The following is a 24,895-nucleotide window of genomic DNA, read 5'->3' on the forward strand; positions in this document are numbered from 1 at the left end:
AAATAATTACACATAAAACAACATGTTAGAAGAACTCGGTGCAATATCAAGCACTCAGAAATTAAGTAATACCAATATTATATGTGCCTGTGCAACCTTAATGTGGGCCCATGTGCAAATACACTCTCTAATTAAATGATAGTCAACTTTCTTTCCATGCTTCATTCAGTGCACAGAATAGACAGTGCTCCATTAACAAGCAGCCTTTCTGCTTTGTGCCATTTCTTCATTTTCAGTGTGTGGCCCTAAGCCCTATTTGCTTCCTACTGTTCAAACTCTGCTCTGAAAATAACTATTAATAATGGGCTTTTCTACGGCCATTAAGACTGTAAAATCCAGGTGCTTCTTAGGCGTTCATTAATCTGTTTTCACAACACTCCTGTGAAGTAGGAAGCCAGAGAGAAATTAAGTTTAAAATCTTCTACTAATTTGAGGCAACCTCCTCCATAATTCCTGAACACAATTTTTCTCTTCTTCCCCAAATCCCATTCTATATCAGGCTCCCTTTCCCAGGCTGCATTTTTCCCTCCCCTCTTCACACTTACCTCTTCTTCATTCACATCTGACAGCTTCCTTCTCCATGTTGCCTGGGCACCCATCAACAGGTCACTGGGAGCACAGGGAAGGCAAGTTCTCTGTTTCAAACCAACCCTATTACATTTGGGAGCAGCCTTACTGGTCTTGTCCCTATAGCCCAAGATGCTCAACTGCTCTGTAGTAACGTGTTATCATCAGTACTGAAAGTGGTTAGAGTGAGAATACAATCTTTGGAGATTTTAGTACTAAAGCCAAGCGTCTCCTGAGTAAGCATGTGAGAATTGCCATTTTGCAAAGGCTCACAACTTGCATAAACTTGGGTGGATTTTCACAGCAAAAGGCATATCTGACACAAAGGTACCTCCTTCCCAAACTTCAGGTCTGGGCTCTAAAGCATTGGGGTACCAGAGCATTTCATATTAAAGATTGCCAGAATTTTTCAGCCTGATTAAAACAACAGATTTTTCCCTCTTCTCTTCTTCTTGAAAATGGCTTAATCATTTTGGCTAAAATTACCAAAAAATAAAATAAAATAAAAAATTCCCCCTGAGGCAGCCATTTGGCATGGAAAATTTTAGCCAAACTAACTAATGCTTCACACAGTTATAAGCAACTATAAACAGGGTTTTCTGATGGGGAATTTCCAGGCAATCTTCACCATACGTGGTGCTGTTACCTCTCCCCCCCTCCCTAATAACAGCAACTCACAGGTCATTAAATTATAAAGTAGAAAAGTGCACAGACTACAAACCCAAGATGAATACAGTAGTCCTAGCCTGTAACCAGAATGCAACAAAAGGATTAGTTGTTTTTTTTATGAACTATAGGAAGAACATTCCCCCCAGCCTTGCTATTTCAGCAGCCATAGAAGAGGAAAAGTTCTTCAGGTGCAGCTAATTGAGGGCAGGAAAAAAATCTTGGAACAATTAATGACCTGGATATAAATAGGGAAAGAGAGGCACTCCCTCTCTTCTTCATGTGGGGGTTTGGGGATTGTTGTACTTGGCCCTGGCCCTGGCCCTGGCCCTGCAGGCTGTTTGTGAGCAGGAAGATCAGGGTCTTTATGTTACCAGCCTCAACATGGTTGTTCTGCTGGTTACAGAGCTGTTGGTTTGTGGGTGGGAGGATAATGAAAAACTTGAAAGAGTAGGGCTGGGCAAATGTGTTCTGCCTAATTCTGAGTCTGTTCAAACTTGGAGGTTACCAGCTTTGTGCTTTGTCTAGGGACGGCTGCAGGGGAGTGAGTGAAGAGGGAAGAAACCTCATAAAAAGGGAGCAAGACATGATCAGAGCAAATAATACATAGTTACCAGAGAAGGAGTGTGTAGAGAATAGACAGGCTGCCTGTGATGGTCTGACTTCCAGAGTGGGGAGATACTTTTGCTTTCTTCCAAATTTGACAGGCTTCATTTCGGTGCCTTTTTCCTTCTTCACAAAAGCGTACTTGAAGGAAAAAATCCACGGCGGGGGGAGAAATTGTTGTTTCTAAGCCCCACGTGCTTTAAGAGAATCACAGTATTCAGCCTCTTACATAATTTGCTGTTTTCCATCCCTCTAGGTCCCTATATATGTGATTGAGGTGGGGAAGAGAATAAAGCTGGTGTGAATTATGAAATGCCCCACAAAAAAGCCTTTTCTGAAGCCCTGGGTTTAAGAGAAAAATAACAATGTTCATATTACCATAACTGTGTGAGGAACTAATTGCCTTCTCGATTTCCCCTTTACATTCCCCCTAAAAAGAGCTCTTTGTGTTTTGTTTTGTTTTCTGAAAGTGCTTGTGGAAAGAAAGTAATGATGATAATGCTATGCTATTGCGTTCAAAATAACTACAGGAACAATCTAAAGGAGCCTTTTCATTAAAACTGTCCCTAGGTAAAGTTTGTCACTTGGTACTTAGGTAAAATATTCCATAACTGTACATCAGGAAATGTAGGCTTTTGGTAAAGAAACAGTGCTAGGAGGCAGGAGCTCATCTCTGCCTTGTGGCTTTCTGTGCAAGCATAGGTCATTTAACCACCATGGCTCAGTTTCCCATTTTCAAACGGGGTGATACCTTGTTGCTGTGAAGTGAGGCACAGTGGTTTAATGTATCAATACTTTTATATAAAGACCTTGTAGCATCTTAGGTGAAAGGGTCTTAAGATATGCAAAGCAGCAGCCTATTTAGAGCAACAACATTTTTACTCCATCCTTGTGTTTTCAATAATGATTATGAAGAAGTATTATAGTGGGAATACAAACTGATTACTTGCTAAGAAGCTAATCTTCCCTCTGATAGGGATGACTGCAGTTCCTATTAAATCAATGGATGGTGATGCTTATATATCTAAAGGCAAAACTGAATCCACGCAGTATTATTGGTGGGCCAGTTTCAGGGGAAATAGATTAATTCAGTCTCTGCATGCTTCCTATAAATGTAATAATAACCTTTCCACTTATTCCCCCACCTCTGTCCCCCCGCAAAAGAAAATTGTGAGGAGCCTGATAGTAGAATACCAAACAACCCTGTTTTCAAAAAGGAAATGGTGTCTTTTCTTTTTTCTCATTGAAAGCCCTGTAAAACAGTGCTGTGTGATACACAGACAGTGGCAGAATGCAGTTCTTAAGCTTTTTAAAAATTTTCCTCTACTTGCCTGTCTCTTTTAGAAAAGTTACATTAAAGACAAATCATGACTTTGTTATCCAACCAGTCCCTAGTGGAATATACTTTCTAGTACATTAACAACTTACAGTTTTTCACAGGCTTTGGTCATATGAAGCTGAGACATTAAAAAGTTATCACAGCAAACTTCACTTCCATCTCAGAAACAGTTAAGGGTGGGGGCGCGGGGGGGAAGAGAAAGGGAAACACTTGATGTTTGGTGGTGTGACACAGTTGATGAGAGAGCCTGCCAGCTGGGATGGAAATAGCCAAGCTGTACTATTTTGCAGCCTTCCTGTTCCTCTCTTAAAAGACCAATAGAAAAGCCCATTCAGCCTAAACTATGAAGAAAGAAAAACAGATCCCAATGGTTTTGTTGGTTCATTTGAAAAATAGCTAATCCAAGTGTTTACATGCAGACGTTTGCTGAAGCCAATCCAAAAACACACAGAGATTAAGGTCACCGCTATGACTTGGTTTGAACAGAGAGCCATTTTCATACATTTAGTATCTCTGCTTTTACACAGTGTCTGAAACACAGTTCTCTTCACAACATTTAGGGGAGTATTCCTAATCCCATTTTACTGGTTAGAGTTTGAGACAGATATTAAAGTTAAAAGTACCTTTACGCGCAATAGTATTTAGCTTAAAAAATGGCAACCCAGGTAACCAACTGAGCTGTGAAATGACCTCGGATTCCCTAGGACCCAGATGGTTGCTCTTAGCATAATATTGTCTTTCTACATCAAACAGCAATTGAGTGCTTTCAATACCTACAGAGGTGACTGAGCTCACAGAAATCAGTGGTACTTGTTCCCTTTCAAAAGTGGGCCTCTTATTATTTATCATGGCTAAGATATGAAGGAGCCATTTACCTGGGTCTTTTGATATTAGATGGAGATGATGGAATATCAGCATAACTGCCAGTGTCCATAATACAGTTTACGTAGCCTTGCATATACACTGTGGTTTTCAATTATGCTGTTAATGTTTAGTTTTCATCAGCCCTGGTACTGTATATAAAGCTTTCCATAACTCTGGAAATGTGCTGACTTCAAGTTATTTTTACAAATAACTAAATGAAAATGCTCTAAAAATAAAGTAATGGCAGCTTCTCTAACTGCATCGCTAGTATCTTTAATTAAATTCCCAGTATCTTATCTAGTGTTTCTGGACTGATTTATCTGAGCCTTTTTTCTTCCCTTTTGAATGCAGACTCTCATGAAGGTCCATCTCCCAATACTATTTTGAAAAAATGCTGTTGTAACTTTAATTTTGTCTCCAACTGAATGAGTGGCCAACACAAAAGCACTTGTGTATTGCAACCTCTGCTCTGGAATTCTAAAGGTAGTAATTTAACAGAAGGTAGGGTAGATATGCTCCTTTAGGCTAGGGACAGACATTACACATAAACCAGTTTAAGTGATCAGAAACTGGTTTAAACCTATAACAGAACAGATGTTCAATGCACATAAACCAGTTTGAGAATGGCTGAAACCAGTTTGACATACACATAGTTGAATGTAGTATCAACTTTAACTGATTTGGGTCAAACCGGTTTATGCAATGTCTGTCCCAGACCCCTTGCTGGTTTAAGCTAAGCCAGACATCCCAGCATCCTGGCATGGTCTCTAGGCTGGGCAGGGCTCTCTGCTCCACAGAAGGGATGGCCCCTCCCCTCTGCTCCCTGGCCAGAGCTCCAGAGACTGCAGGCTGCTCCCCTTCTCCCCCTCACCACTAAGCAGGAATTCTCCCTTCCCCTCTACCTTGCTGAGGAGGTGTCTGTGGATCAGGTAACAGACCACATGCTGGCTATGGTCCTTGCTGAAGCAACAGGCAGAATCAACAAGTAGCTGGTAATGTCCCTCTGTTGTTTTCTTAATGGGGTGATAAACACTGTTATCTAACCAGGCTAATCAGAGCTCTTGCCAGAGCCTGGCCATGCCCCCCACAGGCCCACGCTGTGGAAGGAAGGGAGGGCTGCTCTAGTACCTCCCAGCTTCTAGCCTAAGCCACTGTAGGCATGTGCCTGCATGTCTGGGATATCTGTCCATTTACAAAACTGGTTTAGCCTAGCCAGGTTAAACTGACCTGCAAATATTGAATCAATTCAGGCTCAGGCTTTTTGAATGTCTGTCCCTAGCCTTATAGACTAGCTAAATGAGATTTAGAGAAAGCGAGCATGCGCACAAGTTTTCATGAACCCAAGTTCACTTCATCAGATGCTGTAGTTTAACAGATCAGTAGTTTAACAACCACTGTTGTCTGTTCTTTGCTCTTTCAAAGAATCTCTGCTAATCTCCATAAGTAATAAAGTGAATGGGCATCCTAGAACCCATGCATGTTCACTCTTTCAAGTTTGTGCTGAAAACTCGCTAGCACTGTAATTTTTAGCACCTTGTAATTTATGATAAAGATAATTTAGAGGTTATCACGTGCTTTCCTGAGTCAAAAAAGTATGTGTGAGAAAATGTCATTGGTAATGTTTATCCAGAATGTAAAACACGATATCAGAATAAGTCTTATATTTTTCTTGGGTTCTAGCCAAAACAGAACGGTTGACAAAAGAAAAGTCTATAGAGTTGGGAGGGAGAGGTTTATTTTTTAATTAAAAGCCCTTTTGCTTTCCTTTGCTAAATACTATTGTATGAAAAAGTAGTTTTAAGCATATTTATACATCATGTGAGCTACTGGAAACCCTCAGACCACCCGCTTCCCAAGACACACACATGCTGTATATTTCAGGGCCCTCGTTTGAAGAATTCCATGAGTTCTGGTATTCATAGATGCTGGTTTTCTTTGTGATTGAGGTGGAAGAGGTGAACTGGCATTATGAGAATTAAGAAATGCACAAAAAGCCACTTTCTCTGAAGCTATACATTTCAAAGAAAAAACAAAGTACCTTATTCCTGAGTGACTGCACAAGGAGCAAATTTTCCTCCTCAGACACTTTATGAGTTATGCATAATTATCCCAGTTTTACAGATAGGAAAATGAGGCAGAGAAGTTGAGAAGCTCCATGATTGGGAGCGTCAGGAAGCACATGGCTGAACTAAGCCACAATCCCTGCCACGTGAGCTAGGCTGGGTGAGTGGGTTCAGAGCCCGGGAGGCTTGTCCAAGGGGCAGGGGTACAGGAAAGAGGGCAGGTAGCCAAGGCCGGGGGTGGGGCAGGGTGGGGGCAGTAGATCCTGAAGTGCCCCTTACTTATAAAAGTGATCTTCACCATAAAAAGGCTGGAGACCACTGCTGTACACAATGCCCAAAATATGGCACAGAACCTGGGTCCAGCATGTGAAAACAATATTTGTATTTTACATTTGTTATTCGCATTGTTGACTTCATGTACACTTGGAATGAAATGTTATTATTCCCATTGAAAAGAATTTCTTTAGTCTCAAAAGTGGCTCTTTCATAGCATGCACTTTGCATCCATTCTTATATTGGCTTTATAAAGCTTACCACTGTTAAAAAGAAAAAAATAACATCAAGGGATGTTGCCCAGGGAAGATGCACAGAAATTAGCAAGATATATTTATTCCTTCCAAAGCTGAGAACTTCACAGTGTCCTGGTAGATGGAATCTTTGCTTAGTCTTTAGATCTACAACCTCAGACCTTAGATCTACAACTTTGCTCAGTAAGTACCCCCGCCCCACCAACTTTGTATGCTTAGGCACTTTGTAGGACACAGTCTCATACAATCAGGCTTTTCCCTTGGTGCATCCAATATTTTGGGCTCTAAATCAGTGAGGACAGTCCTGTTTTTCTTGCACTCTTGCCTTTTCTCAAGTCTGTAGGCAAAACAATTCAGTAAGCATTGCAGTGTGACTCTGAGCGTTAACACGGGAAGAGCCTGATCTTGAAAGGTTCTGACAACCTGTTGCTTCCGTTGGCTCCCATTGATGCTCAGCACCTCCCAACATCGTGTTTAGAGTGTTGATGAAGCAAGTTGATGAAGCAAGTTGCTGTGCTTTTCTTATGTACTGTCCTGGTTTGTCAATTCTATCGCTCTTTAAGGAAGTCATTTTTTTTGGTTACTGCCTTTGACCTCCAGTTCGCAAAAGCTCCATCTTAACATGGCCTCAATTCATAGGTCTATTATTATTCACCAAAGCACTTAAGTACGTGCTTGAGTCCATTGGTCTCAAGGGAATCTTTGGCCTGCTTAAAGCTTATGCAGGTCATTAAGTGCTGTACTGAAGTCCATCCTTCAACCCATAGTTAAATATTTTGTTGAGCTGAGGCTTTCTGGTAATAGTAAACATCTGAAAAAATATTTGGCAGGGCTATTTACTAAATAATAGATTTATTTTATACCTGCTTCTGATCCAGTGTTCAGGGGAGTTTCTGCTGATTTACTTCAGTGTAAGTAAAAGAAGACACAGGTGTCTAGGAATTTATCTGTGCGCATAAGTAAAGATCAGCAACAGGAGGCAGGGTAGATATCTGCAGGAATGCTTACAGAAAACAGATGCACTTTAACACAGAAATATTGATTCTGCAGACATGACATTTCTATTCCATTAATACAGCTATCAGGAGGAGAAAAGTACACAACAACAAAATAGCCTAAAAACGAAAATGGAGAAATTCATTATAATCAGTCCCCAAAACAGGAGAAAAAAAACCAAAATGGACATGCAAAGGGCTACTTCAAATGGGCAACAACCACAGTTCAGGAAACAAAGATGGAGTGGTTTCAGGTAGGATCTCCCTGTCTGGCAGGACTTTGAAGGCCTGACATTGCAAAGTATTTAAGGGCCCTTGATACTTGTTGATTCCAGTTGGATTGAAAGACTCCTGGAAGTTGGCACCACCAGTCAGGATTTGGCCCTCGCAGTCTGAACCAACATAGAACCACTGAGATCTGTGAGATGCACTGACAGATCATACACATAACAGTGCTGAACAGTTTTTTTCAGTTTGCTGAACCAAGTAGGTTAAATATTGAAAGGTCTCCCAGAAGGAAGTGTGTTTTTAAGGAAGCATCTGAATGAGAAGGCGGGGTACTATGAGGGGTAAAAGAATAGGGGGAATATTGCAGAGGCGAGGCATGGAAGACAATGCAAAGAGGCCAGAGAAGAGTGCTTCTGGCTAGCATTACTACATGTCCTGTTTTTACCTGGACAGTCCCATTTTAAACAGCTGTCACAGTTATCCAATCAGTTTGGCCAAATTATTGCTTTTGTCCTGTTTTCACCAGGATGCCCAAGACACACATTTAAAACAGGACTGTCCTGGGACTTCTTCATCCTCCTCCCCTCTCCACTGTTCATCGTTCCACACCCCAACCTGCCTGGTCTCCAATGTGTTCAGTATATATTATTTATATACCAAAGCTTGGAGATGGCTGAACATGCAGATATTCTGGAGGGAGGGAGGAAGGAGGCAGCGGAGAGTCACATTTTGACACTTAGAGAAATGTGGTCACCCTACCCCTAACACATAATGCAAAGAGACTGGGGAAAAGCATAAGAAGGGGAGAGCTGAATTGTACAGCTCTTTGGTCAGAAATAGAAAGCCTAACATTTGTAGCAGGCAAGGAGAAGCCAATGAAAAGGTTTGAAGAAGGAAATGATATCATCACAAAATTATTATAATTTCTAGTCTAGTCACAGGGACAAGACCTAACTGGGATGTTCCAGGCTGTAGTGTTACAGCTCCACATGAGGCGTGAGAAAGGAAAATAAACAAATGCTGAGGATGAAAGGAGAAATTAGAGAAATATTTGGAAGTTGAAAGGATTATAAGCCACTGTATACTTTTACTAAATGTTTTTCGTTTATTAGGCCCAAAATATATATAATCAGGGACATCTCCAGAAAAAATACGTTCCTTCCTCCCACCTCAGAATAAAAAGTAGATGTTTAACAGGACTTTGTCTTGTTTAATTTTTAATTACAATTCAGATTTACTTATAGTGTGTAGATAGTGCATGCGCTGGTCAATTTTAAAGCAACATGGAGATGCAAAAGGCTTTCTTATTTGCACGTTGTCCTTTGATCTGTGCTACTCAAATGTGGACTTTGCAGAAACAACATGCTGCTTCATTGTGACAAACTTTATTAAGATTAATCTTGTGATCAACAGCACACTGATCACACTCAGGAACTACACAAATCCCACAGTGCAAAGCTGCTTTTAATAAGAGCCTTGGAGGTATCTGGACACAAGTCTCTAGAGCATCAAGGTTTTTGTTCTTTGGGGTATGTGCTGTGCATCTTAAATGGAGCAAAAGATGTTGAAATGAGAACAGATTTTAGGCAACAAGGAAAATAACTTTTTATTCTCTTTCAGTAGAGATGAAATGGCTGCCTCTAAGAGTGACAATGAGGATGACATTGCTGCACGACTCCAACAGACTTTGGTTGAACTGGATGACAATTTAGGGGGTATGAAACAATATTATCTCTGAACTGCAAAAGGAATAGCAAAGGGACACAAGGCCAGATTTTACCCTCAAATGTATGCGCAATGTTCTCACTGAGTTTATGGGAGGTACATACAGATCCAAGGCCAGAAACTGGCCTGTGCTCTATAACTTGATGCTATGTTTTGTTTTCCTAATAGAGCAAACACATATATTAGGCTATAGCTACATATTTTTGCAAATACGTTTATAGATATCATCCCTGTATCTGAGCACCTGTTACTAGAAAGGAATCTGCAATATTTTATGGGCCAATTTTTTTCTGGAATAATTTTACTGACTTCAGTGAAGTTATATAAGTAGTGAATTTGACCCTAAACCTGACCAATATGCCATAACTGTAGCTTTGAAGCAGAATCCATCATTCTGCATCACATAAGCTGATATTTTGTAGTTCATAAGAATAGAGTGAGTGATGGCAGACTTTCTTATATAAAAGTATTTCAATTGAATCCATTGCTTGGTTTGAAGTTAAACATCTAACATCCTGACAGGTAAAGTTAAGAGAGAAAATGTCATCACATGAGCACCAGTCTTCTATAGTAAAGCAAAATACTGCACATTTTTATAAAACAAAAACCTTTTTATAACCACTCATAATTTTGCATTACCTTAGAATTTAGTGAACCTAACTCATTTCTGAAAGTTTTGTACTCCTGTGATTCCATTAGCTGCTGTGGAATAACTCTTGATATACATTAAAGTAATTGAAAAAAGAATTTCATCCAACAGCTTCTTGCACAATGCAGCTGAATGATTCCTGAATGATGAAGGCAGCCTGGTAAAAGAAGAAATACAAGTTCTGTTTCTTTGCATGCTAGCTTGAGGAAATCCTTCAGATGTGTTGTAATTACTAACCGGGTTTGGGAATCATAATTTGGAGTTGTTTGCTGGTTCTCAGAAATGCTTCTCCTTTGCAGTAATATGGTGATGGAGCGAAATTAGTCAAAGATAAAGTATGAACAGAAGTCTAAATGCTGCCCTCAACTGCACGTGTCTATTTCCCACTAACTGCAATGAATGAATACACATATTTGATGATCATAATCAGCAACCAAACAGTAAAATGTATCCAGAAAGCTCTCTCTCACGCAACAGGAGCTTATAAGCTTATAAGCTTACTAAGATTCTTAGAAACATGTAAGTTGTAATTAATATAACCAAAACACCTGCTTTTTCTTAAGAGAATATAAGCCATCTCTGAGTAATTGAAAGTGATGTTGCATGTTCTTGGCAACCATCGATCCTCTGGATTATGGTGTATGTGCAAGAGGTCTATGCGACCATCACACCAAGACCTTCAGCGCGTATGCCTAGGCAAGAGTATGCTGGAGTGGAGGCTGTCCTAGGCCTACCATGCCCCCTTTAGAGTCTAAAGTTTAGACCATCGAGACAGAGTCCAAAGGCCAAACAGAGTCCAGATGTTCAGTGTGTCAATGGTTGTAGCTTCTGCCAGACAACAGATTAGAGGTGCTATGACTGCCTTACACCTCAGCAAGGATGCATTTCCATCAGGGTGATGTCCCTTAGCCTTTCTCCAACCAAGATGTACCCACATGACACTGGGGTTTTGGGGCACCGTATAGTTGCCTTACTCTAGGGGTTGCAACATTGTGGTATTTTATAGGAGCTACCCCACCACAAGTAGCCCCACCATGTTGCCACCAGGCCCTCCAGTTCCATGCAGTTTATAGTCATACCAAAAAACTAAATATATAGTACCAATAAATGAATAGTTTTGTTTATATATTTTGCAGCACTGGAAGCTGGCCATTATGACACAGATAGTGATTCCGTATTCAATCACGTAAATGAAGTGTTAAGCCCACGTACAAGCAATGTCAACACCGCTCAAGTGCTTGCCTGTTCTGTTCCAGTAACAGTCATAGATGAGATTCCAAGAGTTAATGACTTCGCAGCACCTCGAAACAAAGAAAATGCTCTACTCCCTAATGAAGATGGCATAGAAGATTTCTCAGTTGACTCAGTTAATGTAGGAAACTTTACTAATAAAAATAACAATGCAGGTTCTTTTGATAAGGACCATGTGGACAGCAGATCTCTACATATTTCAGAAGATTTAATACATCAGAAGTCATCTGAAATTGATTTCAAATCTCTGCCTATAGGACAAAGGAGAGATATGTTTGAGTCTCATGTTGTCTCACTTGACAAAAGAAATGAGAAATATCTGGGGCTAGAAAGGATCTATAAAAATTATGTTAGGTCCAAGGAATGTAGACCTAAGTTAATTTCTTCTGACCTCAAGCCTGCAACTGAAAGCAGTGCAGAGAAAGAGAGACCCAATGTGTTTAATGAAAAAAATAATCTAGAAAGATCTCAAAACAAAATAAAAACAGAATTGGAATTCAGGCAAACTTCAGCAAAAAACGCAGAAGAGAAAGAAGATACTCAGTCAGCACCCATGTGGTGTCAGCGTGCTCATAGTACATATACAGTAACAAGCTATGAACCCAGAGTAGGTCTGACAACCTTTAAAATTGTCCCTCCCAAACCTGAAATAAAACATTTTGATAAAGGTACATCTCTCTCCACTGGTGCCATTAAGATAGATGAGCTAGGCAATCTTGTAAGTCCAAATGCTGGTGGTGGTAAGAACATACCAGATGCTTCTACCAGTGAAATGGAGGAACCTTTCATTGGGAGAATAAGAGCATTCTGGAGGTCAAACTCTATGGAAAAGCAACATGATGAGTGCATAGAACATACTTCTAAAAAGACAGTAGCTACCACAAACTCTAAACCTTTTACTGTGAAACCTGAAAGCACACCTCTCTCTCCCACAGATGTAAAACCAATACCACCAGAAACATTTGCATCCAGGGTGACTAAAAGGTCTTTTGAAACTGAAAAAATCAAACAGCCTCATGCAACCACACAGTCTCAGGTGAAAACATCCATAGCTCCAGTACTGAACAGGAACAAGACAGAGTTCCCATTTCTAAAGCCTTATAGAAGAACTTCAAGCCAATATGTTGCTTCTGCCATTGCAAAGTATATTACTTCACCTACATTTAAGGCTGACTCTACACTCAGTCATGACAAAGAAGAAAATAACCATGAAGAGAGAGGAATGAAAATTGAAGCAGAACATTCCCCCCAAAAAAACATTATTGTGGCCAAAAACAGCCCTTTGGAAGAAACACAATCAATAGAAACAAGCAAAGATTATTCAAATATTTTTACTTGCAATCAGAAAGCATCCAACAGGTTTACACTTGGTGATAATTTTGCAGAAGAAAACAAAGCTCTAAATGTCAGGGCACTGAATCAAGCAACTCCTGTTGGCTTCTATAAAAAGAGTGTCAATGTACCACTTACTAAAACCTCAGTGATGGATAACAGTTTTGCAAAAGATGATCACAGGCTTAACAGCAAACAAAAGACAAAGCCTGTATTTGATCAGAAATCTGAGCATAGGGACCAAACCAATTCTTCCTCACACCTCAGATCACCTGGTCTCCATGTACCCAGCTTCTCTTCTGGTTCATCTTTGAGTGCCACAAAATGGCAGGTTGTGGACAAGCCTCCTGGAAACTCTTTAAAAGTCTCATCTGAGTTAAACATTGCATCTGCTAACAACAATGGTGATTTAGAAAGAGAAGAGAAACCCAATGGTATATTACTGGGTAATGTCAATGAGTCTGATATCACTGTACAAACCAATATCTTTGGGCTAAAGAAGAAGTTCAAACCAGTTGTTCAGAAACCAGTTCTAAAAGATACATCTCTGCACACTGCACTAATGGAGGCCATTCAGACCGGAGGAGGAAAAGAAAGACTGCGAAAGGTAAAAGGACATTCCAGCTTGGAGAATCCTGTATTTACACTAGTCGACCCCTGGCAGCTTTATAACTGGTGATGGGCTGGACTGCACATTATGTTTTAAAAATGTATGAGGGCAAAATGTGGAACCAGGCCACTGGTTGTCCTGCACATAATGTAGTGTTATGCAACCTTTTAGCTGCTGCAGAGGAGAATGAGCATATAGTATAAAGGGAGAAGAAGTATTTGAGGTTAGTTAGCCTGAAAACCTAACCTGTGTTTCTGAAGGTTGGATAAAAATAGCATGAAGATGATATATAAATACATGCAAATGACAGATAAGTTGTTTTTGATTATCCAGAGTTATTACTTAGGCACTGAAAGTGAGCTTAGTTCAATGTAGTACACAAAGGACTTGCAACCCTGTGCAAAATATAACTCGGTGAGCTCACTTTTATGAATCTATGGCCACATCTACATGAGACACAGACTATGCAGTTGTTACTGCGCAGTCATTTAGTACTTGCATACCCAAGTACTAAATGACTGCGCAGTATCTGGCATTACTGTGCTGTAGTATCCCTGCACGGGTTCCTGGTGACACTGACTGCGCAGTAGTAATGCGTTCTTATGTCAGCCTGGCCAATACAATTTAGTGTCAGCAAGGATTGCTGCAGCAGCAGGTCCAAAAGGAGACATGGTGCCTACCCATGCAGCTCACCATATAAAAATATGCCCCAAGCACCTTTTAATAATGTTTCCCAAACTGTCTTTAAGTAAATCTCTAGCACCAAATTGATGATGTCTATTGTGATCCTGTTCTAGATTTCAGACAGCATGATGAATGGAAGTCAGCAGAAGCCTTCACATAGTGAGCCAGAAAATGAGCAGTCAGCCCTGCTTGCAGCAATTAGAGGTCACAGTGGCATCTCAGGGCTGAAAAAGGTAAGAAATAGAGAGGATCAGTGCTCTACTCATAGATGGTTCCCACTGAGAATGTGTTTCCAGCAACCTGGAAAACATCCAGCATAAGTTGTAGTGCAAAGGGAGGGTTTTAGAAAAAAGAGGATTACACAGTACAGGATCTTAATGTTTTCTGGGGTAAAGTTATGACAGCTGTAGAATTTTATTGACCACTGGAATTGTGCACTTGTGGCTGTAGTCAAACATTTTGGGAAATCATGGCTACGTATGGCACACTACATATTTGCAGACATTAGGTTTCATTAGATTTTAAAAATGACACCTATCTGATCATGAAAGCATTTATAATATTTAATAACCAGGGCCTGAATTGTTCCAGCCCATGCTTCCATCAAACTCACTAACCCACCAAAGAAGTGTATTTGATTAGGAGGTTTCCCTCTCCTTTGCCCAGTCACTTAAGGCATTACCAAGTATCTGTAATAGTAGCAGATCACTGAATACTCACCAGTCAGCATTCCTCATGTTCTTTATGTTGCTCTGGTTTTCTCTTCCCTCAAAGCAGCTATGAATGCCACATAGACCTCACAGCTAGTAGGGCAGTTAGCTTCCTTTCAGACTGACACCAGGGGCAGTGAAAAAACAGCCAAGAGTGCAGCCATCCCATTGTAAAGACAGCTTTTGCATAGACAGAAGGCAGTCTAACCTTATAAACTAAATCAGAGAGGTAAAATATAAGCTTTAATACAGGACTTATAAATAGTTATAAACTTTAATATATTGCCCTCTGCTATGAAGTAAGCCCTCTGCTATACCTCTTTGATTTGGTTATTCTATAAGGTACAAGCCTACCTTGCGTTCTGCCTTGATTTCAGACTAACATGGCTAACTACATCTCTCAGCTACATACACCGTATCAAGCTGCTGGGCATGGGACCCTTGCTAATCAGCATAATATGTATGTGTTTCCCAGTGGTCAGAGCACAGGAATGGAATACAGGAGCTCCTGAGTTCTATTCCTTGTTTTAAAACTGCTTCCCTTGAGGGAAGCAGTTAATTTTGTGCTCTTCTGCCTCTGTTTTGCTATCGGTGAAGTTGGGATGACAATGATGATGATATTTACTTTCTTTGTCATACATGAGAATGCATTTGTTGATAGATGCCAAATGCTTTGAAGATACATAACACCATGATAAATGCTAAATATATGCTAAATATAGGCTTTCAAGCTAACCTCAATTATTATGAATATACTGTAAAAGACAAAAATATATGTGGAGGGAGTTGAAGATAAAGCACAAGCCAGCTTTGCTTAAAAATTCCCTTTCCTCCATTCTTGCTTGCAAGGGAGTGAGCTTCCCCACATATAATTCAGGCAGAAATGTTAGGTTCAGGAATTTCACAGAAAACCTTTCTTGGAAAAAGCAGTCAGGTTGGCTTTTCCCATTTACTTTCAAATAGTTCTTTCCAGTCCCATTTCCTTTTCATTTTGGATGGAGTGTTCAGATTTAATAGCAATTTTAAAATGGAGCCAAATCTGAGAGCCCAGCTCTCTCTCATTCATTATAACCATCATGCAGTACATATTACCAAGAGTAACAAGATTCCTGGGTGGCGACTGCAATCCTCATACATCTTCTTGATTGCAAAATCCTTGTGGTCATTCCCAGTTCCAACTCTCAGCCTCTTACCTTACATGCCAAGAAGAGTTACAGGATGCTAGAGTTCACAGTAAATAAAGATTGAGTTTCTGAGACAGAGTCAGTGCCAAATCCTTGATCCTGGTAATCAGCCCACTTGAGTGATGTGAGAGAGTAGTAACAGATGTTTAAACCAATGAGCAAACATAAGTTATACATGTTTTACATCGTTGGAACAAGCTCAAGCCATGAGTAGTGAATTTAAAATGCATCAAATGTCAAATAATGTGCAGGTCAGTTATGTATGATATCAACAATTCATCTACAACTGTATCATTAACAGATCTCATCAGCAGCCTCTGACGAGCTACGGAGCTTCAAAAATGCAGACGTGGCCTCACAAAATAAAGAAAATTCCTGGGCAGAGGAGCTTTCTATCCCACCACCCCCTGCCCAGCCACCACCACCCCCACCTCCACCAGTCCACCTGTCTATAACAGCCGCCCCCACATTCTCAACCACTGCTGAAAGTAACCCTGGGGAGGCAAGACAAGCACTAATGGAGGCCATTCGCTCTGGCACTGGAGCAGCAAGGTTAAAAAAGGTAAAAGAGTCATTCTGTATTGCCAGCTGAAACTGCCAGAAATTGCTGTACTGCTCTGTGAATGCAAAGCTTGTAAGCTGTGCTAGCCACATTTTTAATCCCCTTTCTTGTCCAATTAAAAAGCTATATAACATCCTTTAATTGCTGCAGGGAGACTGGGCTATATATACACTTATATACATACAAGTATACACATATGCAAACATAGTTTGAGTTTAATTGACCGTGTAGCACCTACCCTTTTCATATTATATCATGTAATTGCAGATACACAGAGATGAGTAAGAGGTTAACTTCATCCCGAACTAGATAATTTCAGCCAGGGCTTTGTCAACCTGGGCCTTAAAAACCTCCAAGGATGGAGATTCCACCATCTCTTTAGGTAACTTGTTCCAGTGCTTCACCACCCTCCTAGTGAAAAAAGTTTTTCATAATATCCAACCTTAATCTCCCTTCCTGCAACTTGAGACCATTGCTCCTTGTTCTGTCATCTGTCACAACTGGGAACAAGTCTAACTCCATCCTGTTTGGAGGATGGAACCACCCTTCAGGCAGTTAAAGGCTGCTATCAAAGCTGTGGATTAAAAAAAGAGTTCATTTAACAGAATACATTTTAGAAAAAAATTAAGATGACCTTTGCCACTTTTTGGACAAGACCGTTTTAGTCAGATAAATCAGAATGTGGCATGCACGTTTTCCCCCTTTTCACTTCTGAAACACCAGTAGCAAAGCAATTTTGGCTGCTGACAGATGTGGTGGGGGGGGGGGGTGCTTTACTTTCAGCTTGCTTGCTCCCACGCTGAGTGGAGCACCTGCCCAGAAGAGGAACCACGTCAGTCTGACCCAGCTCACCCAATCTGTACAGATCGGGTGCTTCAGCAGGGCTTTTTGGCCTTTTATCTAATAGCTGATGGAAAAGCACCAAAAAGCACCACCAAAGCGCATGATTTATACAGACGCTGGGGAGCTGGGTCAAACTGACATGGTTCCTCATCCGGTAGAGCACTGTTTTGTTTTGTTTTTCCATGTCTTTCAGCAGCCTTAGATGTAACTATTTCACTTTAATTCCTAGCATTACTTTGATTTGGGGAGCCAATACTTTCAGTTGAATCATGCATCACTAAGGATGTTTGGAGGTCAAATTTTGAAGCTGATACCTTTGACAGTGCCTGTTTTAAGGCATATCATGTATACTGGTAGTTTTCTTATCTTTTCGAAATAGGGTCTTCTGAGGAAAACGGGCCTGGGCTCTATGCAGAATCACACACCAGGAAATGTCTAGTCTTGCAAGTTCTGGTGTGAGTCGGAGTTAACTCTGCTGAAATCCACAGAATAACAAGAGTACTAGGTTGGTTTGAGATCAGACTCGGGCCCTATGGCTTTCAGTCTTCATCCATTTATATGGGTACAACTCCCAGCAAGCCAAATATTATTCTCATTAGTTACATAGCTGTATTTTTCAGAGTAACTCCTTGTAGCTCTGAGTTAGATCCTCCTTTCCCTAGTATGAAGTTACTTCTGATTTAAGTAAGAAACAAATGGAGCCCATTAGCCTCAGTTGAGTTATTCCAGTATTACACAGCAGTAAGCTAGATGGACTTTGGCCCAATGACTTGGGTATTTACCAACACAGATGGAGCTTTCTCACCTTGTGACTTATCTGATGCAAATCATAAGCATATGTATATGGTTTAGCCTTGCCCTTTATAAAACAAACCAAAAGTACTGTACTATCAAATGATACTATGCCTTTAAAACATCTAGTTCTTATAAGGCTTAAATTCTTTAGAATTACACAAACAAATTAGTGTTTTAAGGAGTCTTACTACATCAGCATGCTAAAATAAAATAGATTGTGTGATTATTTTTACATGGGTAGAATTACATGATATGTTGTTTTAGATATGTATAAAACACCTTTGGTAGGAAAACACCTAACAAGCTTCTGTAGAAACAAAAGGGTGGAAAATATAGTATTTTCTGTCTCCATTACACCTTCTTAAAGAAGAGTTTTGTTAGGTGTTCAAGGGTAACTTATGCATGTATTTTTTTTCTATATCCATACTTTTCCTGGAGATGTGCTTTTTAAAGCATATTAGGTCTCAGCTCAGCCAGCATTATTGTCAGCCCAAGTTCTTCCAGCAAAGAGTTCCATAGCCATGAACCTGATTCTGATTATTCCAGTAATAAACCTAGATCCCTCCATCGGCATTAGCCCTGAGGAGTTTAGCTGTCTTCTTGAAGTTTTGGTGGTCTCTGTGGCCCCAGAGCCATTAAAGTAGCCTGGCCCCAGTCCATTAAAGTTTATAGATCAGGGTCAGGACCTATTCTGTAGTGTGTGGGCAGACAGGCCATGAAGGCAGTTCTAAGCTCTTCATGTGCCCTTTGTCATGTGTTAGACAGTTTGCCAGATGTTACACCTACTTCCACATTATAGTGATTGCATTCTTAGGGTAGACTGTATTGTTGTAATAGTCTTAACACCAGGGAGACCAAGAGTGCTTCACCCACAGCTCTTTTGCAAAATGAAAAGGAACAAATTTTTGCTCCACCCAAGATGGAATAAACTATTCCTTATTGCTACTGCTGTGGCAGTCTGCATATGCGAGAATAATGGTAAATCCTGCATGGCCTCATGTCATTTTAGCAGTACAAGTCCCAGTTACCCTTGACAGTTGGTAGGGCTACAATATTTACACATTTTCAGGGGGCTTCCATCCAATTCCTGTTGATATTAGTTCTGTGTGTTATGGAATAGACTAAAGCCAAACGCTCTTTTCCATCTGCGGTGTACTTTTCCAGTTGGTCTAATAAAAGGTATCATTTTGGAACCAAGAGTTCTAGTTTTTTGTACTTCTCCATCTGGTGCTCTTTTCCTGACATAGGGACACCTTGCTTAGAATGCAGGTGTAGTGGGGGGAAGAGAATGTGATAGCTGCACATTGGTGGTAGATGATTTTGTAGCATCTTATGATTTCTCCAGACAATAGGTTGTATGAGTTAAAAGGGAGGATAAAGGAGTATGTACCTTTTTTGCAGCTTTGCATGGTGGTGAGGCACAATTACCTGCATATCTGGTCGAGCTCTGCTTAATAGGAATAACTGTACTGTGGCTCAGTACTGCTCCAGTTAATCCAACATTTTCTACACATAGCATTAGCATCATCAGAAAGATGGTGGTGAAGGGCACAGGGAGATTTGTTATTACTGTACCACCAGTGGCTGGACATTCATCAGTAGGACCACTTGTGATTTCTGCTCCGCTGGACCTAGAAGATGAGGCATCTAGTATGTAAGAAGACATGAGTGCTGTTGAAGTTAGGGTTCCCTAACCCTCTAGATATGCCTTCCAGAAAAAGAGGGAGTAGGAAGTCATCAGGAGCTTTAACTAGTTGCTTTGTCTGCATTCCATTTTCTAATGCTGTATTCTTCAGTTTAGTTGGTGGCTTGTTTACTGTGAAGGAGACATTGGTTACCCTGGTTGACATCCTGAGGCCAGAGGTTCTTCCCTAGACTTACCTGGGTCAAGTGGTGAGGAAGAAGTTAGTTTCCTAACTAGTGGGCTGAACTGTGTCTGAATTTTCTGTTCCTTCTGTTTGGGAAATTGGGTTAAATTCCTTCAAGGCACATGGGATGGGGATGGTTCTTGGGTGACATGCCTACCTCTGCTCTGATTTAGTGAACTTTTCGAAGTCAGATGATGGTTTTTCCCATGTTAGCCCTTTGTGTTCATATTTCTTTGTATCTGTGGTCTCCAATCCACTCTTCTTAGGAAATGCATTGTCTGTGGGACCCTACAGTGATGCTTGTAGGCATTGGAAATTAACAAATTAAAACAGAAATTGACAGGGAGAGCAAAGTATGATTTTGCCAGCTACCTGTTACTTGCTCGGTATCGTTGCCCTTGAGCCTGTGAAGGCTGGGAATTACTGCCTTTTATCAGTCAAGAGATAGGCACTCTTAGCTGATTAACAGGTTCTCAGCAAAGAATAGTTCTGCTGGCTGAGATTTACCTGAGGCTGTCTTTGTGGAAGAGCTCCAATATGCTTCCTTTACCACTGCAGCCTCAGTCTGCTTCTGGGCCTCTTGTTCGTAAAGACAGGTTGTAGGTGGATTTTGTGCTACTGGGGCTGCAGTGGTCTGCCCACTTGCTTCATTTTGCTTTGTTTATCAGAAAACCAGATGGAACTATGTGAGGACACGGCTTGTTTTGGGGCTGCCTTGCTAATGTTTTTTGTTACTAGAAGGGACATACTGGACCATCAAGTCCAGTCTCCTGTGTTCCCAGGCAGCCATTTACCCAAGAAGACCCCATAATTCCATGTCAAGCCCTCGATTAGCTTTTGATTGCACTGTTGTAGTGCAGTGTTGTAAGCAATTTAGACTTTTAAATTCTGTGTCTTTCTGCCCCTCTTCTTGGAGTACTCTAGAATTAAAAGGTCCTGTTGGCAAATAATATGATTAGTAGATCAGGTGGTAAAAGAGGAGATGACTTTCTTGAGATTATAGGGGTGTGTGTTGGGTGGGTATGTGTGTGTGAATATGGTGCGTATGTAAGGAAAGGCAAGCAGGAAAGGAAATGCACTCACCTAAATAAGAAGCATTCCAACAACCACTCAAGCACTGATAATAGCTGAGAAGAGGCAGCTGCTTGACCTCAATGCTGGTTACAGATCTGTTTGTTCCAGACTCAGAACCTGGAGATTAAAGATCCATGGTGCAGGAAGGAAAGAGGAAGGCTGCTGCAGGCTAATACCGACTGCCTTAATATTTAAGGGCTGCAGCAAAGAGGCTTTGCTCTCATCACCCAGAGAATGCCAGGCAAAGTAATGTCATTTTAGGGACTTGCAGGAACAGTCAAGCACAAGCAAGACACTATCTGTATATGTTTCCTCCTTGGTTTTGATACATTTCCCTGAGTTCTGTGATCCTTTTGGCAAAGATCTTTTTTTTTTTAATAGTTGCTTTGTCACTGTGCATGGTGAGAGAGGTCATTAGCTATATTAGTCTTAAGTCTGGCGGAAGGCAGGGTAGATTGGTACCTTGTAGAATAAGTCAGAGATGTATGGCATAAGCTTTCATAAGCAGAGGGTTTACTTTATTACATGCAATGAAAAGACTGCAGGAAGCAGAGTGACATTCACATTTCCAAAGTCAACATGTAGCATACAACCTGTTTGATTAAAACCTGGTTTTAAAGCATATTTAATTTTATAGCTTTTTAATGCAAGATTTGTTTTTTCCCACATAGAATGTTCTGTCTATGTTATAATGCTTCTTCTCATGTCTTTGCACATGTACGCAGGGTGCTGTCAGTTTTTTAGAAATAAATAGGCCATGTTGTTTCTCATTCTGTGCATGTGGCTCCAGTTGACTTCACCTGAGACTTATGTAGGCAGATAGAGGGCACCATATGGATCCTGACTGAATTTTGGTGCTAAATATTTAGTTTCCCTCCTGTCATATACACCAAGGAATCATTCTTTGTAAATGAAATGCAGGCTCTCTTCTGTTTGAAGGAAAAGCTTACCAGTACAGATGACAGACTACAGTCAGAAGCACATGCATTATTTTCACTCTTGGCTTTCATAAAAAGAAAAAGAAAAAAAAAGTGATCACAGCATAGACAAAAGGAATAAGATAATTCTACTGACATTAGAAATTAAATTAAAAGATATTTCTGCCTATCTAGGGCCAAGTTCTCTATTGCTACTAGTGAGCAAAACACTATTTTCACATCAGCATAACTGCATCCATATGACCTCTATTTTTAAAAGTGGGGGGTGTGTGTGTGTGTGGGGGGGGTATTAGGTGTTATATCACAGACAGTAATTTCTGGGTCATATTTCTGAAGGTCGGGGCCTTTTCATTGGCCCTGGTTCAGGAAACATCCCTATTTCAGAAAAGCACTTAAACACGTGTTTAGAGTTAAGCATATGCTTTAGTGTTTTCATGACTAGGGATGAACCATAAGCATATGTTTAAGTGTTTTCCTGTATTTGAGCCTATGGGAGTTCTCCGCATCTAACCAGGGAAGGAAAAAACTCATTCTTGTGACCTATCACAACTAACCAATACAGCTTATATTTTCACTGCTCAGCATTGAATACACATGATCAGCATTTGTGATCAATCCAATGTTAAATAAATCCATGGAGAAATTCATCAGATAAATGAAGAAGTAGAAATCCACCAAGCTGACAGAGAAATTTTGATCTGACCACACGTAGTCCACATAAAGGAAAAGGCATGAAATTCACACTGTGGATTACTCAATGCAGTCTATTTGCTTGGCTCTAATAAAGAGAGGTGATTTAAAAATAATAATAAAATAGCCCCACAAGAGAATGTTTGGTTAGTAAAGTCAGCAGTTGGAAGTTTAAAAGTATCTTGAATGATTATTATTTGCTTTTCTTTGTTATAGGTCCCTCTGCTAGTTTGAATCGTGGATAAAGAACAAGTTATTGGAAAATATAACCCCACATGATCCCATGATCATAATTCAAGGACTGAAGTGGCAAAGAACATCAAGAAGTTCAGTTTATTCCCCTGTCTACAGGCCAAAATAAGTTGCAGTTAATTTTCTGTTTGTTCCTGCATAATAGTTCTAAGGGAAAAAATATGTTGCTTTGCTGCACAGCTACTGTGCCAAGAAACTGCATTTTGCCTCTGAATATTTAAGTTTGCCAATAAACCATTCTTGTTGGCAGGTTAATAAGAATATAAACACTGTGTAGTCCTGCTTTAATACTTAATTATGTTTATGGGCTAAATTAAAAGATTTTTTGCTAGCTCTCTGAAATGTAACACTCCTTCATTTTTAAGTTGTTTTAAAATATGTAACTGTTTCAAACATTTATTTGCTTCCTGCTCTTTGATTTGGAAGATGGTTATAAGCAGTAAGGGGAACAAAGTAGAATAAAGATCCATAAAAAATAATCACAAGAAAAAAGTTATGGTACATTCTGAAAGGCCTTAATTGCCATATGCTGAAGTCACTGGTTTTTCTAATTAGGTGAACTCTTTTTCTAGAACATTCACTATACACGTAGTCAATACTGAATTTGAGGCGGTGTACTATTGAGAAGTTACTTATGGGATATATGACGTATAGATATTAACTTGCAGAGATATACTGAACCCTAGTAACATTTGTGATGTTCTTCCAACATTGAAAGATTAAATTAAGAATAAAGGGACCTTCATCTACAGCAAGGACTGTGAGGTTTTAAAATGCTACTTAGAGATTCAAAAAATATGGGAGTCCTTCATGCCCACCCAAATGCAGCAGTGTTCACTCACATCTGTAAGAACAGGACTAAGTCCCCAAGCTGGTATAAATTGAGTATAATCTGGTCCCTCTCATTCTTCATGGCTGTAGCACCCCGCTTCACAGGTATTTATAGTAGTAGATTTTAAAAATATTAACTACTTCCGTAGTTGTCTTTGTATATATTTTAAAAATATTTTGTTAAATTTAAATGATAACTTAAAAAGGACAAATCAAATTGTCTTTTTTCATATTTCCTATACTGTAACGAAACTGAGGATTGAAAGTTTGTACATTTAAATTTTTTATAATTACCAGACCAGAATGGAAGTTGCTTGGTTTTTTTTCAGAGCTGGGATTTAAAAACATATTTGTGTAATGTAACATTAAAAAAGAGAGAGACTGTATAGCCACCTGCACTTAGTTACTGTATATTATATATTGTAAAATACTGATACCTGTTAGTGCCACAAATAAAAAAATGTTACAAGATCTGCAGGAGTCCTGTACCTAACATTTTGCAATTACAGAGCATACTAGTTGTGGATAAAAGACAACAGCAGTGTGTTGCTTTGTGTTCCATTTCTTCATATATATTGGATCAAGCTAGAAAAAGGTAGGCCTGTGCAAAGCAGCTAGTATTCGCTTCGGATTCGGCCAATTCAGGGGACAGTGATTCGATTAGCTGATTTGAATAACTATCCAGAATCGATTCGGCCGAATCTGATTCGGAGATTCGGCCAGGCCCATCCCCGCCATCATGTGGTCTGTGCCCACCTGGCCTTGAACATCTTGCTCTGTGCCTCTCTGGTTCGGGTGCTCACCAGGATCCGCTGTCGCAGGTGGTCTTACAAGGAGGTCTTCACACGCAACGCAGATCACCCTCTTCTTGCCTGCCATGACTTTGAATCTTCTTCAGTGTGAGGAGCTCAGTACTGCGTGATTACCCTCGCTGGCCACTCATCCCCTTCAGTGGTCTTCCACGAGGCTCCACCTCCCCTCTACCTCGCCCTTTACCCAGCCTGGCAGGTCACTGTAGATCCTGCGGCCGATCTTGTGCACC

At 40.3% G+C, this 24,895-nt stretch overlaps 1 protein-coding gene across 6 annotated transcripts in view; it reads left to right on the plus strand.

Moving 5' to 3' along the window:
• The window catches only part of COBL (cordon-bleu WH2 repeat protein), a 273,635-nt gene extending 249,311 nt beyond the window's left edge, over nucleotides 1-24,324 (plus strand). For 3 of the 6 annotated variants that reach the window (XM_059728586.1, XM_019483862.2, XM_019483863.2), the window contains 6 exons: nucleotides 7,711-7,881; nucleotides 9,476-9,570; nucleotides 11,366-13,419; nucleotides 14,220-14,339; nucleotides 16,302-16,562; nucleotides 22,987-24,324. In XM_059728586.1, the coding sequence (XP_059584569.1) occupies nucleotides 7,711-7,881; nucleotides 9,476-9,570; nucleotides 11,366-13,419; nucleotides 14,220-14,339; nucleotides 16,302-16,562; nucleotides 22,987-23,004 (2,719 nt within the window). In that variant the 3' untranslated portion in view covers nucleotides 23,005-24,324. The remainder of the gene's footprint in view (nucleotides 1-7,710; nucleotides 7,882-9,475; nucleotides 9,571-11,365; nucleotides 13,420-14,219; nucleotides 14,340-16,301; nucleotides 16,563-22,986) is intronic. The other 3 variants (XM_019483861.2, XM_019483865.2, XM_019483864.2) reach the window with 3 other exon arrangements.
• The last annotated feature ends 571 nt before the right edge of the window (nucleotides 24,325-24,895 follow it).

Source organism: Alligator mississippiensis, chromosome 5 (genome assembly GCF_030867095.1).
Source record: "Alligator mississippiensis isolate rAllMis1 chromosome 5, rAllMis1, whole genome shotgun sequence".
Lineage (NCBI taxonomy): Eukaryota > Metazoa > Chordata > Crocodylia > Alligatoridae > Alligator > Alligator mississippiensis.